General features: G+C 51.5%; 1 protein-coding gene across 1 annotated transcript; it reads right to left on the minus strand.

Annotated features, from left to right (window-relative positions):
* Nucleotides 1-9,430: 9,430 nt before the first annotated feature.
* Nucleotides 9,431-19,785, minus strand: SNAI3 (snail family transcriptional repressor 3). Its single transcript, XM_004377756.2, has 3 exons — nucleotides 19,635-19,785; nucleotides 13,966-14,583; nucleotides 9,431-9,612 (listed from the first exon to the last, which is right to left on the minus strand). Exons 1-3 carry the CDS (start codon nucleotides 19,708-19,710, stop codon nucleotides 9,431-9,433), a joined length of 876 nt encoding a protein of 291 aa, XP_004377813.1. The 5' UTR covers nucleotides 19,711-19,785.
* Between the last annotated feature and the right edge of the window lie 949 nt (nucleotides 19,786-20,734).

Genomic DNA, 20,734 nt, shown 5'->3' on the forward strand with positions numbered 1-20,734 from the left:
GTGTAAACTTCATTTAAACTACAATAAAAAAAAAAAAAAAAGAATTTCCCTGTTCATTAAGAAACGTTTCATGCATATAAAAAAATGCATGTATTAACGCGAGGCATAATAGAACGAGCTCCCAGCCACTACCAAAGTTAAACCAAACACTGCTGTGCTCGGAAAGCCCCCTGCGTGCCCCCGCTGTGGCCTCCTTCCCGGTGTCTCCTCCCTTGAATTGGAGCTTATTAATTGGGCATGGCTGTTCTTCGAAGTCATACCACGGAGACTGTGCCTGTGAGTAAGTCTCTGTTATGCTTCTGAGACTTGCTATTCTCACTCACAATCCCATTTCTAAGAACCATTGGTCTCTTCTTTACAGAAAGAATTCAGTGTCACGGAGACCCAGGGCAAAGGAAAAGACAGCACATTTGCCAGGGCCAGAATTTTCAGCTGTGAGCCACCTGCCAGAACCAGGAAAGGTGGGGATCAGAGGGTAGGGGGTTAGTCATGGGAATGGGGAGACATGGTTCTTAAGAGGAGAGGGTCATGGCTGGCAGTGACCTGTCACTCAGCAAACAAGGCCTGAATGAGATTGGTCCTGTGCTTCGCACTGGTGAGCTTTTCAAAGTTCTTTCTTCTTCTCTCTCACGAACGGAAGATCTGTATAACTCTTTAAATAATCACAGAACAGAAGGCTGTCCATCTTTCTGCTCTTTTGCAAACATTACAGGAGTTATCATCGCTCCTCTGTGCTTATTCGAAAACATTTGCGGAGTCCCCCTCTCCAAGGCAGTTACCAGGTTGGCAGGGCTCTGCCCTTAGGAGACTGACTGCCCAGTAGTGGAGATGAGACAACTTATAAAAGGTGAGTAACGACACAACCCATGGCAGAGATGCTCCAGGCACGGGGAGTAGTGGCCAGATGATGTAAGTGCTATGATGGGAAGCAGTCCAGACAGGGCCGCTCTGAGTGGGAAGAAAGACTTACTCATAACTGCACCTTGAGAGGGCCAAAGGTTGTGGCTCGGTAGACTGAGCAGAGAACTGCCTACAGGCAGGGGCATGCACTGACAGGTTGTTGCAACAGTTGACTGGAGAGAACCAGCCAGAGCTGCACAGGGTCTGGAGGTGGGAATTCCAGGAGTCTGAGGCTTTGGGAACGCCATAGGGGAGGCCGTGGAGGCTGGGGGAAAAATCCTGCCAAGCCCCATTTATAAAAATTCTAGAAAATACCAACTAATCTGTAGCCACCTGGGTTCGATTCCCAGCCAATACACAAATCAGCCCATGAAAACCCTATAGATCACAAGGACTCAATGACAGCTAACAACAATAACAGCAAACAGAGAAGGAATGGCAGCAATGCGGTTTTTATTTCTAGGTTTCTAGTTCCTCGTGCTTCATTGATGTTCAAGTAGGCGTTAGTCTTGAGAACACAGATTTGGCTTGGGGCGAGGAGCCTCTGAGCGGGGTGGGCGATCAGCTGCAGGCTTGGGACAGTGAGGAAGAAACCGCATGTGGAAGGTGTGGATCAGAGAGCCACGGAGGGGGTAACAGCAGAGACAAGGGATAACAGTGAGGAAGAGGTGCTGCCGTCTGTCAGAGTGAAGCTCGCGAGCTGGGGGTTTTAAGGGTGTGGGAGGGGAAAGCTGCACACTGTGGGATTTCAACTCTATGACATTCTGAAAAAGGCAAAACTACAGAGACAGTGAAAAGATCAGTGGTTGCCAGGGGCTGGAAGGGTGATGAACAGGTGGAGCACAGGGCATTTTTAGGGCAGTTGAACTATTCTGCATATTCACCACCACACTGTAATGGTGGACACATGATGTTATGCATTTGTCAAAACCCACGGGACTGGACAGCACAATGAATAAACCTTCATGTGAACTGTGGGCTTTCATTGGTAATAATGTATCAATACTGGCTCATCAGTTGTGACAAACGCACCATATCAATGCATGATGCTGATAATAGGAAACTGTGCAGGGGGTGGGTATGTGGGAGCACTCTGTACTTCCTGCACAATTTTTCTCACTTAAAACTTCTCTACAAAATAAAGTCTTAAAAAATTTACCAAAAAAAAAAAAAAAAAGGTTTTGAAAGGAAGCTATAATACATCGTATTCCGGAGACACCGAGGAACCCTCGCCCAGGCCAGGCACACTGAATTACCTGATGGGGGCTGTTTCAGGGTTGGTGGACTGTGACCTGCTGTGCTGGGGTTTGGGGAGATATCATGGCTGCCTGTTGTCGCTTTTGGCGTGTCCAAATCCAACATGATACTGTGAGTTTCCCTGGAAAAGCTATGGTCTGACAGAAACTGACAGAGGCCCTTCCAATCATAAACCAGGAACACCACTGTGAGCCCCAGGGGCCAAGGGGGCTAGGCCCCATGAGTATACACAGAGCTCTGCTGCGTACCAGGCCCCGCTCAATAAAAACTTCTTATCTCAATCTGAAAGCTCGGCTGTGGGCGGCCAGGTGTCAGAGCCGGGCTCAGGGAGAAATCCCCTCCAAACCTACCTTTGGAGAACCCTGGTGGTGGAGTGGTTAAGCACTTTGCTGCTAACCAAGAGGTTAGCAGTTCAAACTCACCAGCTGTTCCACAGGAGAGATGTGTCAGTCTGCTCCCGTAAAGTTTACAGCCTTGGAAACCCTATGGGGCAGTTCTGCTCAGTCCTATAGTCCTTATTACTATAAGTCGGAATCAACTTGATGGCGATCAGTGTGGGGATTTTTCCTCTGCTCTTTATCCCTCCCCCCACCCCAATCTGTTTTTTCCTTTTTCTTCTGTCTTGTTTCTCAAACCCTATAAGATTGCGAACATGTCCTGCTGTCCTGAGCATTTTGCTGTTCCTTATACTTTCTCTTGGTTCTGCTTCTTTCTGTTTACCACACCTTCTGTTCTCCGTTGGCCGGGGAGTCGAAAGTGGCCCCGGGCTGACGGACTGGAGTGCCCGAGCTCCCGGTATTTTCTCCCAGACCTAGTCACTCTCACCCCATGCCTCAGCCCCAGTTTAAAACACAACCTTTGCCACCCTAATCTGGTGCCTGATTTCTGGTTTCTGAGTGAAAGGAGATGGCAGGCTTTTTCACTGATGGCAGACTTTGGAGCCAAACTGCCTGGGTTGAAATCCTGGCCCTGCCGCTTCCCTGCTTTGTGACTTTGGTCAATCGGCTTGACCTCTCTGTGCCCTTAGAATGGTGCCTGGCCAGTGAAAATCCTCAGTAAAGTACTGATCATTGTTGGTTCTATAAAGAAGCTCTCATATGAGTACAGCTGCACTTCAGAAGAAACAAAATGTTCACTTGGTTAAATGGGTGACTATGTAACACAGCTTATTCTGTAGCCTCCAGTTTTCCAAAACAAGGACTCTAAACACACCCTGGTTTACAGTATGCACAGGCCGGGACATCCCGCCAGCTGGGACCTGGCCTGTCACAACGGCTAGCTCAGCACTCACTGTGGTATCTTTATTCTTCAGCCACAAACCATGGAAAGTATTTCCCTGACGAGGGGCACACGCTCTCAAACACACTGTGCCGGGATTCCGGCACCCACCACGCTGCCGGATAAATATATCTGTGGCTTGATACAGTCTGCCTAGATAAATATAGGGCCTGGCTTACCCAAGTCTCTGGGGACCCATAATTCAATTTGTTGCCGAAGAACTAGCAGACCCTTTCCAAGGATGGGAAAAGACGTCTCATGCAATTAACCCCGGAAATGCATTGAAAACCCCAAAGAGTGGCTTAGATGGAGTCTGGTTTTGTTCCCTTTTTGTTCACTCATCCTCTTAATGGTTACTGAGTGTTTACTGTGGATCAGATACAAGCTAGGTGCTGGGAAGACAGAGATGACGAAGATAAGGTAGAGTCTTAGGGGTGATGAAGGTGGCCTTGTATTCAATGCCACAGATGGTAGGCTATGACACTGAATGTTTTCAGAGGTTTTTTCTTTTCTTTTTAAAATTTTATTGTGGTAAAAAACATGTAACAAAAATTTGCCATTTTAACCAATTTTATGTGTATTGCTCAATGACATTAATCACATTCAGCACGTTGGGCAACCATCACCACTATCTATTTCCAAAGCTTTTCCATCCTCCTAAAATACCAAAGAAAAACCCCAAACCCACTGCCCTTGAGTCAATTCCAACTCATAACGACCCTAGAGGACAGAGTAGAACTGCCTCATAGGGTTTTCAAGTCTATGATCTTTACGGAAGCAGATTTCCAGGTCTTTTCTCCCAGGCAGCGGCTAGTCAGTTTGAACCGCCAACCTTTTGGTTAGCAGCTGAGCACTTAATCACTGCGCCACCAGGGCTCCTTCCCCCTAAAATTCAAAAAAAAACAACAACAACAACCAAACCTGTTGTGTTTGAGTCGATTACAACTTATAGCGACCTTATAGAATAGAGTACAACTGTCCCATAGGGTTTCCAAGGCTGTAAATCTTTAGAGAAGCACTGTAATTGCATGACCAGACTTCTCTCACGTCTCTCACCATCATCTGGAACCATCCATGGAGACATGGCTTGTTTCCTGGGGGCCTCCCTCCATGCCTGTTCCCAGGGAAAGGAAATGGATTGCTGGTATTTTGAGCTGGATGAGCAAAATGAAATGATTCCACATTTTCTTGAAGGATGAGTCACGAGTTTATCCTTAGGACAGAGAACAAAAGATAGAAGATAGCGGGCAGAGGAAACAGATGAGGAGCTGACTAGGAGGTGAAGGGTGAGTGGGGGTGGGGGGAGGCAATTCCAGGCACCAGCGCTCAGCTTCGAGGGAGGCAATCTCTCAGGGACAGCTTGCTGGTCAAAGCTTAGGGGGGGCCCGGAGGTGACCTTATGTGGAGATTCGTCCTGATCCCCAAACATGGAATGTGCTCACCTAACCAGGTCAGAAATGTTCCCCTCTACGCTGGACCTTGGAACAGAAATTCCTGCCACCTTGCTCCGCGCCCCTGCATCACTCATAGTAACACACTGGGGCCGGGTGCACAGGGAGGGGCAGTGGGAGGAGGGATTGACTGGAGGCAGACTTGGCTATCAGGAAATGGACCTGGATTCTAGGAGGAGACAAGGCTGAGGGCTGTCCTTCAGTTGGCAATTATATTTTAGTCTAGGTATGCTAGGTGCCCCTTTCTGTTATGCACTTGGTATGCTCATAGAGCTAGTACTCTTCCTTCTTACAGACGAGGAGACTGAGGTTTTATAATCACTTCAGGTCCACCCCAACAGACAACATTACTGGTGTCGAGCTCGTACTGCTGGGAGCGGCAGGCTTATTTCCCCTGTGAGCCCTGCAGAGTTCTCCAGCGAAGCAGGAAGCCTTTGAGCTGAGCCGGGCCGTGGACAGCATCCTGTGTCCCTTCTAGCCTCTCTCTGAGCTCATTTGAGTCTTGGCAGCTGAGGTGCTCCCCCTGGAATGTTCCGCCACCCACTGGGTAATGGAGGCCTGGAAACTTTTGTTCCATTGAGCTGAGCCAGGGAGCTATACTTAGGCACACAAGTGGAGGCCAGGAGTGGGTTCTCTGAGTATAGATAGTAACAAGTAGGCTATTTTCAAACATCTAGAGAACCCCCCAGAAGATTCTGGGGCAAATTGATATTTATAGTTGCCTCTGTGCTTCTGGAAGCAAAGGCACAGCCTCAGCACTTCATTGCTTTCAGGAGAGAAACCAGCCACGGAGCCTCGGCGTCCCTGTTACACCTGTCCCTATAGCCCCTGCTCGCCAAAGACTGGTTGCTCTCTTTGCTTTTACCCTATGAGTCAGAAAACAGTGGGAGGCAGGCAGTGGTCTCACGATTTTCTCTCCCGCGTTCTCTGGCACTGTTCCGGCTCTGCCGGTCATCTGCTGTCTCTGGGTCCGCCACCCAAGGACCTGCCATGCTGGGCAGAAGCTGGAGACCCCAGCCCTAGAGAGCTGAATGAATTGTTTTTGGAAAAAGATAGTGGTGATTGTTGCACAACATGGTGAATAGAATTGATGCCGCTGAATCATTCACTTAAAAATGGCTAAAATGGCATATTTCTTGTTACGTATATTTTTACCACAAAATTTAAGAAGAAGGAAAAAAAAGAAAAAAAGGACTTCCTTTAGGGAGAAAAGTGAAATACGATGTGTAAAAATTGGCAGGAAAAGAAGGCATTCAAGTGGAAACCCAAATCACAGTCCTCAGAGAAAAAGAGCTAGTCGAGGCAAGCTTCCACACTTAGTTGAGGATACAAATCGCCTGGGACTATTGCAAATTTTAGATCCTTAACCAGTACCAGGAGCCATCAAGTCGGCCCCAATTCCTGAAGACTACATGTGTGTCAGAGCAGAACTGTGCTTCATAGGGTTTTCAATGGCTGTTTTTTTGAAAGTAGATCACCAGGCCAGACCTTTCTTCCGAGGTGCCTCTAGGTGGACTAGAACCTCCGGCCTTTCAGTTAGCAGCCAAGCACGTTAACCATTTGCACCACCCACCCAGCTAGCTTCCACTAGCTCCTTAGACCCCTACTTGGTGATTCTACTCCGGTCGGTCTTGGGAGAGGACCAGGTTCATTGTAAAGATCACCACGAATCCTTGAGGGTGCAGGAGTCCAAGAGGACTTAGGGGTGGCAACGGGCATGGGGGCCTGGCTGCCGTCTGTGCCCACCTGACTCCCTCGAGGTGGAAAACCTCCCCCATTCCTTGTCCACCAGCTCCCTGGCAGGGCTGCTGCTGTTCTCCTAGCTCCGTGCCAGTTCAACCTCCACTACCCCCTGCCCTTCGTCAGCCCAGATATAAATACAAGAGCATTTTCCATGGGCTGTAACAGAAGGGAAAACATTCGACTTTATTTTTGGCCTGTGAAATTCCCTTCCTTCATGCCAACAGGTGCAATAGCCCCATTTAGCTACCGGGGCCTGGAAATAGAACACAATTTACAATATAGCTTCCTTTAGGCATCTGGCTGCTATTAAAAAAAAAAAACAAAAAACGCTCTCCTGCAAGTGCCCATTCTCCACATTCGATATCAGCCGGAGTTACCCTTGCCAGGTCTACGGAGAGCCCCCTCCCAGCCCGAGGGCCGCTTGGGTCCCCGGGGGGAATGAGTTTGGGAGACAATTGAGGAGGGAGGACCACCCTGTGAGGTAGAAACCTGTTCCCGCCACCCACTCCAGGGGTGCAATCCTAACTCGTGCCCTACCTTTGCCCTGGGGGATGGTAACAGAGGGAGTAGGGAGACCAGCCTCCTCTTAGCAGGAGGTCCCACACGGGGGGAGGTGACTCTAGGGGGGTTTCTTATGATCCTGTGGTTCCTATGATGATGCCCCATGATCCTGTGTAGACTGAGAGCAAAGAGAAGTAAGAGGATTCAACCCCCTTAAGCTCCAAGCACCTCTGGGCGCTTCTGAAAACTCACACTCTCATTAGCTGGGTGGGCACATCCCAGCCTTCAGTTCACACTGGCTCTGGAAGGGCGGCTGATCCCTGCGGGTGTGAGATTGTGGTCCTGCCTCTGGGGACAGGAGTGTGACTTTCTTAGGGTCTGTTTCTCTGACACGGGGTCTGGGGTTGGCTGGAACTGGAGGCTGCCTTGGGTGGCCCATTTCACCAAGGCCACTCTTGGCCCAGAGGATCCCAAGATCAAGGGCGGCTTCCCCTGGGATGTCCCTAAGGCCCCTCAAATGGCTGCCACGAAACCAGCCACCCAGGCCCTTTGGCTGCCTGAGACGGCAGCCAGGTCAAGTCTCTGCGGGCGGTCAGCCCAGGCTGGATGTCATCACTGCCTGTAGCCAAGACTAAACCTGGTTGGTGCAGAATGGGGTGCTTTGAGCCCCAGCGTCACCCCAGTGAGCATTCTAGAATGTTCTCTGAAGGGAAGCAGAGGCTCGGCAGGTTCAGGAGGCTCAGGCCCACTTGGCTGGTGGCTCCATTTCAAGGTGCCTGCTGCGTGTCCCTTGGCCAGGGCCAGGAGTAGAGCTGCTGACATCAGTCCTGGCTGACTTGGATATGCCCTTCATCCTGGGTGCCACCCTCCAGGCCGAGCTGGGGCAGGTCAGACCCAGACATGGAGTGGGGCAGCCCAGTGGAAGATGGTCTGAGCTGCCTAGGGGTAGGGTGAGCACGTGAGAGAAGGATATGAAGCCACCAAGCCGGGTGGGGGACCTTGGGGGAGGGTCTTATTTCCTGGTGTCCAAGTCACTTTGGGGCATTGTGAGGGTCTCAGGCAGGGCAGGTGGGTCTAAGATGCTTGCTCCAGGACATGGAGGAAAAACAGCAGTGACCACTACGGTGACACAGATGGCCAGCCCTCGGCAAGATAGTGGCAATTAGGTAAAACCCACACGGTGTTCTGTCACTGGGGACAGAGAACTGGATCCTCTTCTAAATGCAACAACGGAAAAAATCCACCCCTGCCCACCCAGACACATGGACCCCTCATGGGCTGGTTCACGAGCCTTAGGTGCATCTGAGTTCTCTCATCAGCCCTCCTCACCCATGGCCCACGTCCTGTGCCCGTCAGCCTGTGCAGCTCTGCACCCCTTCTTGCTGCCTCGCTTCCAGAGAAGCCTCCCTTTACCTCACTCCAATGCCCCCCTCCAGCCTCCCCCCTCCTCTGACAGCCCCTACTCCAGTCCCCTGCTCTGCGGCCAGAGGCCCCACTATCCTGGGAGGCTGCTGCCTTGGGGGTCAGCCTCCTGCTGACAGGGGGGTTAAGCAAGACCAGTGACTTCAAGGACAGACAACAGTAGTGAGGGGCTCTTTATTACCCAGCGGCCATGTTCTCTTCAGACGCCATCAGAGCAACAGAGCTGGTGGCGTCGAGGGTTCCACGAGGTGATATTCCAAAGGTGCAGATCGGGGGGGACGGGGCTCCCCTGACATGCCGTGTCCACACTCTCTGGCTCTGTGTGTCCTGCTCCATCTCAGGGAGGTGGGGGAAGGGCGTGCATCTGTGCGTAGGCTGACAGAGGACAGCGTGTCCCAGCCCCCAACCACAGGCAGGGTGGAGGCCAGCCCAGGCCATGTCTTACTGATGGGCTCCACACCAGACAACCCCAAAGACACCCCGTTAGTCAGTTTAGAGGCAGGAAGAACTTTCCAAAGCTGGTGATCATCTCCCCACAGAGCCTTGAACTCTTGAGAGATGTCACTGAAAACCACACCAAGGTGCAAGCTACACGTGATGCCTGTTTGGATGCAGACGAGGCACCTCTCCCGGGCTGAATGGGGTCGGGGGTTTGGATGGCAGCCCAGGGTCAGCCTGCAGGCCACTGCCACCTGACTTGCCGGCTCTGACCAGAGGTGGGAGGTGGCAGTGGGAAAGAGGCCAGCAGATGGGGGGCGAGGTCATGGCCCAACACGGGGCTCCTCTGGGCTCCAAGTGACACATGTTCCCAGGAAGGATGCCAGCCTTAGGTCCCCAGCTTGGTCCTCTTTTCTCCTCCAGTGCTGACCAGCCATCGCTCAGGGGCCAGGGCAACAGCCTGATTCCTCGTGGCGCACCAGGAGGGACATGCGGGAGAAGGTCTTGGCGCATCCCTTGCACTGGTACCTCTTGACATCTGAGTGTGTCTGCAGGTGCGCCCGGAGGTTAGAGCGGTCGGCGAAGGCCCTGCTGCAGTGTGAGCAGGTGTAGGGCTTCTCACCTGGGGAGAAAGACAGGTGATAGTGAATGTTCGACCTATCAGAACAGCCCCAGGAAAGCAGGCCCAGCAGTCACAGGTCCCTCTTTTTTTTAATACATTTATTTTTGTTGTTGTTGTTGAGAACGTACACAGCAGAACATAGACCAATTCAATAGTTTCTACATGCACAATTTAGTGACATTGATTACATTCTTCGAGTTGTGCAACCATTCTTTTACTGAGTTGCTCCTCGCTCATTAACATAAACTTACTGCCTTCTAAGGTTCCTATCTAATCTTTCGAGTTGCTGCTGTCACTTTGATCCCATGTAGACAGACCTCAAAAGAGCACAATGCTCGAGGTAGACATTCTTTACTAATTAAGCTATTGCTTTTTTTTTTTAATTTTACTGTGCTTTAGGTGAAAGTTTACAGCACAAATTAGTTTCGCATTCAAAATTTATACACAAATTGTTTTGTGACATTGGTTGCAATCCCTGCAATGTGTCAGCACTCCCCCGCCTTTCCCTTTACACCCCGGGTTGCCCTTGTCTATTCATCCAGTTTTCCTGTCCCTTTCTGCCTTCTTGTCTTTGCTTTTGGGCACGTGCTGCCCATTTGGTCTCGTATACTTGATTGAACTGAGAAGCACATTCCTCATTTGTGTTATTGTTTGTTTTATAGGCCTCTCTAATCTTTGCCTGAAAAGTGGGCTTTGGGAGGGGCTTCAGTTCTGAGTTAGTGGGATGTCTGGGGACCACAGTCTCGGGGGTTCCTCCAGTCTCTGTCAGAGCAGTAAGTCTGGTCTTTTTTTGTGAATTTGAATTCTGTTCTACATTTTTCTCCCCCTCTGTCCAGAACCCTCTATTGTGGCCCCTGTCAGACCGGTGGGTGGTGGTAGCCCAGTACCATCTAGTTCTTCTGGGTTCAGGTTGATGGAGGCTGTGGTTCATGTGGTCCATTCGTCCTTTGGACTAATACTTTCCTTGTGTCTTTTGTTTTCTTCATTCGTCTTTGCTCTGGATGGGATGTGACCAATAGATATATCTTAGGTGGCTACTCTTGAGCTTTTAAGACCCCAGACACTACTCACCAAAGTAGGATGTAGAACATTTTTTTTAAATGAACTGTTATGCCAGTTGACCTGGATGTCCCCCAAGACAATGGTTTCCAGCCCTTAGGCCCAGTAACTTTGTCCTTCGAAGTGTTTGGATGTGTTTATGAAGCTTCTATGACTTTGCCTTGGTCAAGTTGTGCTGACTTCCCCTGTATTGTGTATTGTCTTTCTCTTCACCAAAATTAACACTTGTCTACTATCTAGTTAGTGATTTCCCTCCCCACCCCTCCCCTCCCTTGTAACTGTCAAAGATTGTGGGTTTTTTTGTGTGTAAACCTTTTCTTGGGTTTTTGTAACAGTGGTTTCATGCAAAATTTGTCCTTTTGTGATCGACTCATTTCACTCGCATAATGCCCTCCAGATTCATCCACGTAGTGGGATATTTCACAGATTTATCATCGTTCTTTATCTCTGTGTAGTATTCCACTGTGTGTATGTACCATAATTTGTTGATCCATTCATCTGTTGATGGGCACTTAGGTTGTTTCCATCTTTTTGCTATTGTGAATGAATAATGCTGCAATGAACATGGGTGTGCATATGTCTATTCATGTGATGGCTCTTACTTCTCTAGGATATATTCCTAGGAGTGGGATTGCTGGCTAGTATGGTGTTTGTATTTCTAGCTTTTTAAGGAGGCACCATATCGTTTTCCATAGTGGATGTACCATTCTACATTCCCACCAGCAGTGCATAAGAGTTCCAATCTCGTTTTGTTTGGTTTTAAGAAGACTTCAGGGAATATTTTTGGTTTAAGGTTTAAAGATTATCTCAGGGCAATAGTTTCAGGAGTTCATTCAGCCTCCATGGCTCCAGAAACTCTGGATTCCATGAAAATTTGAAATTCTGTTCTGTATTTCCACTCTTTTAATCAGAATTCTATAGAATCTTTGATCAAAATATTCAGTAATGGTAGCTGGGCACCATCCAGTTCTTCTGGTCTCATGGCAAAGGAGGCAGTTTACAGGCCCCTCTTATAAATTAAAAACCCCTCTTTATCCCCCTTCCAAAGACTCACTCACAGGCCTTCACTGCCCCTCTCTAAGGAGGGAGCCTTAGAGACCTCCAGGAGGAAGCAATGGGGCTGAGCAGCATGAGTTACCTGAGGTGAGCTGCTCAGGGTGGGGCATACTTTGTAGTATCTAAAATCCCCCTAAGAAACAGAGGGTGCCTCATGGCTGACTCCTTCCACTTCATGTCTGCCTGGACTCTCCTGGGGCCTCCTCCCCACATCTGATATGAAAAGCCCCAGGTCGTCCCAGTGATGGGGAAGCGGTGGGGATGGCTGGGGTCCTACAGGGTTGAGCCTGCAGGCAGAGCAGTGAAGAGCACAGCCCTACAGACCTGCCCAGGAAGCAGGTATTTAGGAAAGAGTGGAGATCCCTGGCCAGGAAGGGGGCGTCCTCATTGAGGAAGCATTGAGTATCTGTTAATGGTGATAGAAAACTTGGTAATGGATATGGGTGGTGAAGGTAGTAGTTGTCACTGAATTATACATGTAAAAAATGTTGAACTGGCAAATGCTGCATTAAATCTTTTTTTTTTTTTGCCAAAGGATGCTCCTGAGTATCGTGGAAGTAAACCAAGCAGCTACATTACTTTGAATAGACTAAGAAGAAAAGGTCTCCATTGATGAAAACCTAAACATCATGATAGTGTTATATGTTTCTGCCACAAAAATAATTCACTTGTATTCTCCAAAGCACCTTCAGACAGGGCTCCTAGTTCCTGCTGTGGGAATGCAGTCAGCAAGAGGACCCTAACAAAGATCAAGGGCAGGGCACTGTCCTCTACCTGCAGGGCCTGCATCCAGCCTGCATTGTACACAATCCTGATAGATGCTAGACTGCAGTTGCAAAGGGACACAGAGCACCTACACCCTTGCTGGTCAGCACTGGGGCACCGCAGACCCAGAACAGTGCACTCCAGACACACCAGAGCTCGAGAGTAGCATCCTTTGAAAAAGAACGGGCATCCGAAGACGTCCTTGGCAAAGTATGGAGGAAAAACCGAGATTTCTGGGACCTGGGGATTCCTCCCGCAAACACACCTGCCCTCCCCCTCCACTGGGGTGACTCAGGGCACACCAGCCACAGGGCCGTGACCTGGGGTCAGGAGCCTCCCATTGCAAAAGGCTTGTGTTGCAACTGTTGGGTCTGAGAGCAAGACACGATTCCTACTCCTGGAGCCTGCTTCTCTCTCCTCGTCTTGAAATCTGCCTGGCGTGGTCGAACAGACCGGGCTGGGGTGGATGTGGGCTTGGTCACAAGTCACCCGGGCAGAGTGTCCCTGTGTTCTCTGTGGGCTTTGGTTTCAATCTATGGAAGAAAAGGCTAACCTCCAAGGCCTCTTTCAGCAACAAGCTCTGACTTCCCTTCCTTTCCTCTGTCTCTGGGTCTTCTTCCCCCTCTTCCCCTCCTCCTTTGTCCCCTTTATTTCCTGTCATCATTTAGCCACCCTCTCACTCTCCTGAATCTGAGTGAAGTCCCAGCTGCTCTCCCTGACGCTTACCAGGCCAGGTGACTCAGGCCTCATCCCCCTCAGCTCTTTCTCCCGCCCAGCTCCACTTCTCTGGAGTTCTAAACAGCCCAGAATGCCAAAAACAGACTCCTGGGCTCCCGGGAGGCAGAGCTGGACGTGACCTCTCCCTCTCATTGTTCCTACAACTCCCTCCCTCCGCTCTGGCCTTTCCTTGCCTTTAAATTTTACTGTGGTAAAATATATAGGACATTAAATTTGCCATTTAACCTTTTAAAGTGTACAATCCAGTGACAGTAATGACACTCACCATGGTGGCAACTGTCATCACTATTAATTTTCAAAAGTTTTCCACTCCCTCAAACCGAAACTCAGTGCCCCTTCACTCCCCATGCCTCCCTCCCTCAGCCCCTGGGAACCCCTGATCTACTTCGGTCTCTATGCATTTGCCTGTTCTAGACACTTCATATAAGCGGACAGTACTTGTCCTTTGGTGACTGGCTCCTTTCAAGCAGCATGTTTTCAAGGTTCATCCATGTTGTAGCATGTGTCAGAACTTCATTTCTCTTTATGGCTGAGTGATATTCCAGTGTGTGGATGGACCACATTTTGTTCTCCACTTGTCTGGTGATGGGCCTCCTCACTTTCTTACCCCACTTCCCACCTCCTCGGACAAACCCAATCCCTGTGCAGAGGGCTCCTCCCCTGCCCTACCCTACCTGCGTGGAGCCCAACCCACTTGGTCCCTACCTGCAGGGTCCCTGCCCAGGGGTCACTTACCTGTGTGAGTGCGGATGTGGCCTTGCAGCAGCCAGGGCCTGGAGAAGGCCTTGCCGCAGAGTGCGCAGACGCAGGGCAGTGTGTGGGTGCGCAGGTGCATCTTGAGGGCGCCCAGGCTGGCATACTCCTTGTCACAGTGCTTGCAGCTGAAAAAGTGCCGTGGCTGTAGGTCGCAATGCAGCTGCTGGTGCCTGGCCAGCCCAGCCACGGTGTGGTGGGGCCAGTGGCAGTCGAGGCACTCAAAGCAGCCTGGCGGCCGGGATGTCCCTGCAGCCCCGTACAGTTTTTCTGGAGATTTGTCCCCACCTGGACCCAGGATCGGGGGCCACCTCGTGTGCAGGAGCAGCAGCGGGGGTAGGTTGAGGTGGTTCAGGCTATCTCTGAGTGGTGCGCTGGGGGCTCGGCCAGCCCCTGGGTCCACTAGGCTGACCCCCAGGGGTCTGGGGCTTGAAGTCTCTCCTACTTCCTCATCATGTGGTAGAGGCAGGGTGAGGCAGGAGATGACAGGGGTGCAGTCCTGGGGCCGGGGCGTGTCACCGAGCGCAGAAGGAGTCTCCTTATCTGGGAGGAGGAGGGGCACCACCAGCCCCCCACAAGTGGAGCAGGAGCCATTGGCTTCTAGAGGGGGAGAGGGAGAGAGCACCATGAACAGTGAAGACAGACCCCTCAACTTTTGCTTCCTCAGCTTCCATTCCTCCATCTCATCACAAGCCCATCTTCACAGACCAGCACAACTCGGTGTCACGGGCAGCCAGGGACCACGCTGTCAGAGCTGCGTTACAACAGATACTAAGCGTGGGGACGCCCTGCTGCAGGGTGTGTGTGTGTGTGCAGAAATCTAGAACAGAGAGGCCTGGGGTCTAGAGGGTGAGTCTTAATTCTTCTTTACAAACAGTCAAACAGCTCATGGATCCCTCGTATCCGTGACAGAAGACAGTGGCACAGGGACTTACTTTACCATCCCAGGAAGGGCTGCCCTTGTCAACTAGCCCCCACCTCACCTCCAGAGTGGGAAGCACCACACTGAGTCAGCATTGTAACGCAACATGAGTCAGGAGGCCTGGCAGCAGGCCAGGTAAGTAAAATCCAGCCACTTGAATCTAATTACCCTTATCATCCCACTCGCCCTCAGCTTTGCCTTGTGAGAGTGACTTGAGGATGCTCTGGGAAGCCCTTCTCTGCCACTAAGGGGCCACCTCGGCTGCCCCACTCCCCCCTGAGCTGTGTGGGGTTGGGGTTTCTTGTCAATGCTCTGTTGGTCAAGACTGGCTTTATTAGGTAAAACACGACTTATTCCTGCTTTGGCTTTTCCTCAGGGTTGTTGTTGGGAATTTGTGGGCCAGCATACTCCATGTGGATCCAGATTAGAATGGTGATAGCCCCAAGTACATGGGCTAGTCTGAGGGTAAAAGCTGAATTCTGGATTTCCCTACAGCCCAAATCTCCAAACAGCCCTCAACCCATTACTTATTCCAAATGGGTTGGGGTAAACCTTCCACTTCCTCTGTGAAAGACTTTTTGGTCAGATTTTATATCTGTGGTTAAAGATAACCCACAAACTAGGAGAAAATACTTGCAAATCATAGGTCTGATCAGGGACTTGTACCCAGAATAAACAAAGAACTCTTGTGACGCAACAATGAAAAGACAATTAATACAATTAAAAAAAGGCAAAGGACTTCAATAGACATTTATTCCAATAAGATACATAAAAGGCCAACAAGTACATGAAAAGATGCTCAACATCATTAGGCATCAGGAAAACGCAAATCAAAACCACAATGAGATGTCACTTCACAGCCACTAGGATGGGAATAATCAGAAAAACGCAAGACAACAAGTCTTGGCAAGGAGGTAGAGAAATCAGAACCCTCCTACGCTGCTGGTGGGAATGCAAAATGGTGCAGCCACTTTGGAAAACAATTTGGCAGCTCCTCGAAAAGTTAAACATGGAGTTACCATATGGCTCAGCAATTCCACTCCTAGGTATCTACCCAAGAGAAATGAAAACATATGCCCAAACAGACTTGTACGTGAATGTTCACAGCAGCACTATTCACAACGGCCAAAAAGTAGAAACAGCCCACATGTTCACCAACAGATGATGGATAAATATATAGTATATCCATACAATGGAATAGTATTCAGCCATAAAAAATAACAAAGCACTGATACACGCTATGACATGGATAAACCTCAAAAATATTGTGTTAAGTGAAAGAAACCAGATAAAAAAAGGTCAAATAGTGTATGATTCCATTTCTATAAAATGTCCAGAATAGGCAAAACCAGAGACAGGAAGAAGACGAACAGTTGCCAGGGGCTTGAGTGGGAGGTGACTGCTAATGGGTACAGGGTTTCCATTTGGGGTAATGAAAATGTTTTCGAATTAGACAGTGGTGATGGTTGCACAAGTCTATAATATACTAAAGACCACTGCGCTGTACACTGATAATGAAGGAATTGTATGGTATGTGAATTACATTTCAATAAAGCTGTTAAAACAAAAACCAGAGGAGGTGGTAGGTGTGACTTATGACTGTGAGTGTTGTATATGTAAGTCCACAGCTCTCACTTCCTGAGCTCTGTGTGCTCTGAGACCCTAGAGTCCACACGGCAGAGACTTGTCCTTTATCGTCACCTCCACAGGCAAACACAGAGCTGGGCACACAGTGGGTGGTCAATAACTAGTTTGCTGGATTGAATTTGAAGGTTTGAAGGGCGTTTCTGAAGAATAGGGCAGGGAGTCCCTGCAAACGGTTAATGCACTGTGCTGCTAACCAAAAGTTGGTGGTTCTTATTCACCAGAGGCACCTTGGAAGAAAGGCCCGGTAATCTACTTCTAAAAAATCAGCTATTGAAAACTGTATGGGGCACAGTTCTACTCTGACATACATGGGTCGCCATGAGTTGGAGTTTTTTACTGGTCTCCAGCTGCAGGCTGCACCTTTGAGTGTGACTGGGTTATGAAGCTCGAAGGAACTCTACTCAAGACCCTCCTGCAACGCCCAGGAGCCAGACTTACCCACCTCGAGGTGTGAAGGGATTCCTGGGAACCAAAAGGTAACCTTGGGCTAAGGTTTCCTTGGAGGCTCGGGTAGCAAGCTGCCTTCTCTAAGGGAGGAGAGGCCTTGGTCTCAGAGAGCTGGGCAGTGGGACACCAGTGCAGGGTGGGGATGAGTAGCAGCTTTGCCACCCTTGGCCTCCCAGGGGAGTCCAGGAGGCTTGGTTTCACCTGTTAGGCAGCTACAGCCTAGGCACCAGATTAAAACTGTTGACCAAGGGCAAGTCTGAATTTGCCCTGCTTCTTCCCTCCCTTCCCCTCCCCTGCTCTCTTCTCTCCTTATCTCTCACATGATGATTTTCTTCCCTTTCTCTGTCTCTTATTACTTCCTCTTTGCTGGTTCTTCCCCTTCTGTGTTTTCCTTCCTGTTCCCCTTTCCTCCTCTGGGTTCCCTTCTCACCAACCCAGTGTCCTTAGTCAAAGCCCATGGACCTTTCACCCTAGCCCAACTAGTGCAAAGAAACCTTGTACTCCAGCAAATTGTCTTCCTGGGTGGGCTCCCCTCTGGCTCCCCCCAGTCCAGGCAGGAGGGCAGCACCCAACACCAGGCCTCCAGAGCCAGCACAGACAGGCTGGGGCTGGGGAAGAAGGGTGCCAAGGTGGTGCAGCTGCGTGGGAGGTAGAGTGCCCATCTGCCCAGCCACCACCTTCATCTCAGAAAGGTGAAGGAAGGTGCATCACCCTCCACCATCCTCTGCCCTTAATCTCTCTCACCCTCATCCTCCCAGTTATAAAAGTCAGCACATGAGTTCCATCCTCCCAGAAGGGGGTGGTGGTGATGGTAATGACAGGCTGAGACAAAGTCCTAGGGCTCTGAGACAGGCGCAGGGGCACCTAGGAGCTCCCCATTCCAGACCCTTCCTCAGGGGCCTTTCTACAGGGGAAAGGCGTCCATCTCTCAAACTTCAGTGGCTAGAAGGAAGTTGCTGCCTATCTCTGAGGAGTGCCCCCACCCCGGCCCCATGCATCCCCAGCCCAACCAAGTCTGCAGGGCCAGGGACTGGCTCCAGAGGGCAGGATGGGGAGACGGCCACAGGAGGGGGCTTCGGACCCATGCTGAGGCTACTACTTTTTAACGGCTTTCTCCCATATTCGCTCAATTTTGCTTGCTTTTGAATTCATTCTGAAGCTCAGATTTCTGGGTAAGAGACTTTTCTGGATACTCTGGCTTCAAGGGGCTGCCTGGGCAGCCCTAAAGAGGCCCTTACTTAAAGGACAGAGTGGAGGACCCCAAGCCCTAGCATCTGAGGTCTATTCTGTGGGAGTATCCTAGCAAGAGGACCACCATGGCTACCTGGCCTTCACAAAGCCAGGCAGCTGGAGCCACAGCGAGGACGGGAGCAGAGGGCACGAGAAAGGGCATTAAACGCTTGGGTGCAAAGAGCAGAGCTTCCCCCTTCAGATGCATGCTCGACCTGACACGCAGCACGGGTCTGCACCTGACATGGCAAGGTAGGGTGCACTGTGGACCAGACCCTAAGCAATAGTTTTTAAACTATGACCCATAGAACTTCACGTTTGTATTACACGCGTATACACAGACACACTTTTGACCATGTGCGAGGCACTGATAGCTTCTATTCTATTTTATTCTACAAAATTGCTGGTTGAAACTGGTTATATAGAATTCATTTGAAGGGCACAGCCCTAGAAGTCGCCCCCTGGTGGCAGCCTTGGCTGTGTTCCTGACCTGGGAGTGGGCCTCCTCCGCTCTAGGCTCATAGGATGATAAGGGCCTCCTGGGAGTGCTGGTTGGTGTCCTTCCTTCCTCTGCTCCCTCTCAGGTCCACCTGTGGTCCCCAAGTGGGTCCTGGTCCCAAGAAGTTGCTGAGCTAGGTAGGGCCCACTCTGATCCCTCTGTGCCTCAGCTCTGAGGGAATAGAGTCCGTCTTCCTGGTTGTCACAGGCCTCTTGTGTCCCTGTCCAGCAGGGAGGGGGTTGAGTAGACAGTCACGTTTACTTCGTCTGAGACCCCGGTGGGCAGGGGTCTCAATGGCCTAGATCTCAGACCCTGCCCTGCACAAGCAACTACCAGTGAGAGAGAGGGCTTCCCCAGGAGAGGAGGAAAAGACCGAGAGGAGTGAGGAGGCACTGGGGGTCCCTTCCCAGTTGAATGGGGGGGAACAGATAAGCCTCTGCGACTGAGGGAACCCATGGGCCCCTCTTCCCACCTCCTCTGCCCACCAACTCAAGCCAGGAACTCTGGGGGAGCCCTCCAGGAGCCAGGTCCCAGGTGGTCTTCTGTCTTCCTCTCCATCATCCCCAGGACCCCTCCCAAACCTGGCACACTAGGAAGAGGACTCTGGGGTCCCTTTAGCTGGACTGCAGTGGTCGGGACAGGTGTGCCTGTCCGCAGGGAGAAGGCCCCAAGATTTGGGAGCCTAGAAACACTCTTGTAAGTGGGGAAAAGAGGGCCCCTCCCTATGCCAAGGCGGGCTGCGTCCGATGAGGTGAGCTGGTGCCTTGGGGGCCACCTTACCTACAGCCAGACCCTCGGTCTCCGCCCAGGAGGACCCCTTGGCTCTGCTGCACTGGTGAGGCCCTGTCCTCTCCTCCCACCTGGGACTAGAGACAGGTGTCCCCCGCTCCCAGGCCCTACCCTTACCTCTCTGCGTCTCCAGCTGCCCGTAGTTGGGTATCCTGTGGCTAGAGTGCGTTTTCACCAGGAAAGAGCGCGGCATCTTCTCCTTATGGGCTGCGGGACCAGGACGCGGTCCTCACTGATCGGTCCGTCAGTCCTTACGCCAGCGGGCCAGGCCCGCGCGGAGTCAGATGCGAACAGGGTCAGGCTCATTAGCATAGCGTACCAGCTCTGCCAACCAGGGCCCGGCACCGGCGGTGCGAGGCCGGGAGCAGGGCCGGGGGCAGAGACAGAAGTGGGCAGGGTATATATTAGCATAGAGCGCCGTTTCCGCCAACCAGAGCCCGGCGCGGGAGTGGCGGGGCCGAGGACATGGGCGGGGAATGGGCGGGTCCGGCGCGGGCAGGGGCAGGAAGGGCCATGCTTGTTAGTATGGCAAAGCGCCTCTGCCAACCAGGGCCCGGCGCGAGCGTGGGCGGGGCCGGCGCCGACGTGGGCAGGGCCGCAGGACCACGCCCTGGACAGGTGCGTGGTCGCGGGGGAGGGGCGCAGGGCCACGTGGCCGCCGGTGCCCTCCCCACGAGTCTCCTCGGCGCCGCGCGGCGTGGAATCCCACACCGACCCTTCGGCTTGGCGCACCCACGCCCTGCAGATTGAAGCGCGGACTTCAGAGCCGGAACGCACTGAGCCCAGCACTTCTATTTTATAATCTAGGAATCCAGTCCACACGGGGCGGAGCGAAGGCGGGAACTAGTCCTCCAAGTGGGGGTGGGGGTGGGGTGTAGATCTCTGGGGACAAGCGGCCTGGGTAGAATGGCCCTTTCCGGGTGGGGTGACGGCCCCCAGCTGATTTCAGAGAAGCAAGGCCCCTGGCTCTTGGGGTACTCTGAGGCCCCAGGGTGGTGTGGGGTACAGTGGGACCCATGACTTGCACTTGGGTGCGTCCAGGTCAGCTGGAGTGGCACAGGGCAGACCGCGTCCCCATGTCCAGAAGGGCACCGGCCCGTGGGCCTCGACTGAATATACTGGACTTATGCCTGTGACCCTGGCCTGTACCCTGCCCAACATGGTGGGCAGGTGCTGGCCACAAAGGGAAGCAACAGGCAGGGTGCCCTGTCAGGGGG

Source organism: Trichechus manatus, unplaced genomic scaffold, assembly GCF_000243295.1.
Source record: "Trichechus manatus latirostris isolate Lorelei unplaced genomic scaffold, TriManLat1.0 scaffold00053, whole genome shotgun sequence".
Classification (NCBI taxonomy): Eukaryota; Metazoa; Chordata; class Mammalia; order Sirenia; family Trichechidae; genus Trichechus; species Trichechus manatus.

Bases quoted from the DNA above. Each gene is read 5' to 3' on its own strand.
- SNAI3 (XM_004377756.2), bottom strand. From the start codon at position 19,710: ATGCCGCGCTCTTTCCTGGTGAAAACGCACTCTAGCCACAGGATACCC. The intron at 14,584-19,634 runs GTAAGGGTAGGG...CTCCCCCTCTAG, and splicing joins GCAGCTGGAGACGCAGAGAG to AAGCCAATGGCTCCTGCTCC. The intron at 9,613-13,965 runs GTAAGTGACCCC...CTTTCTCCCCAG, and splicing joins CCACATCCGCACTCACACAG to GTGAGAAGCCCTACACCTGC.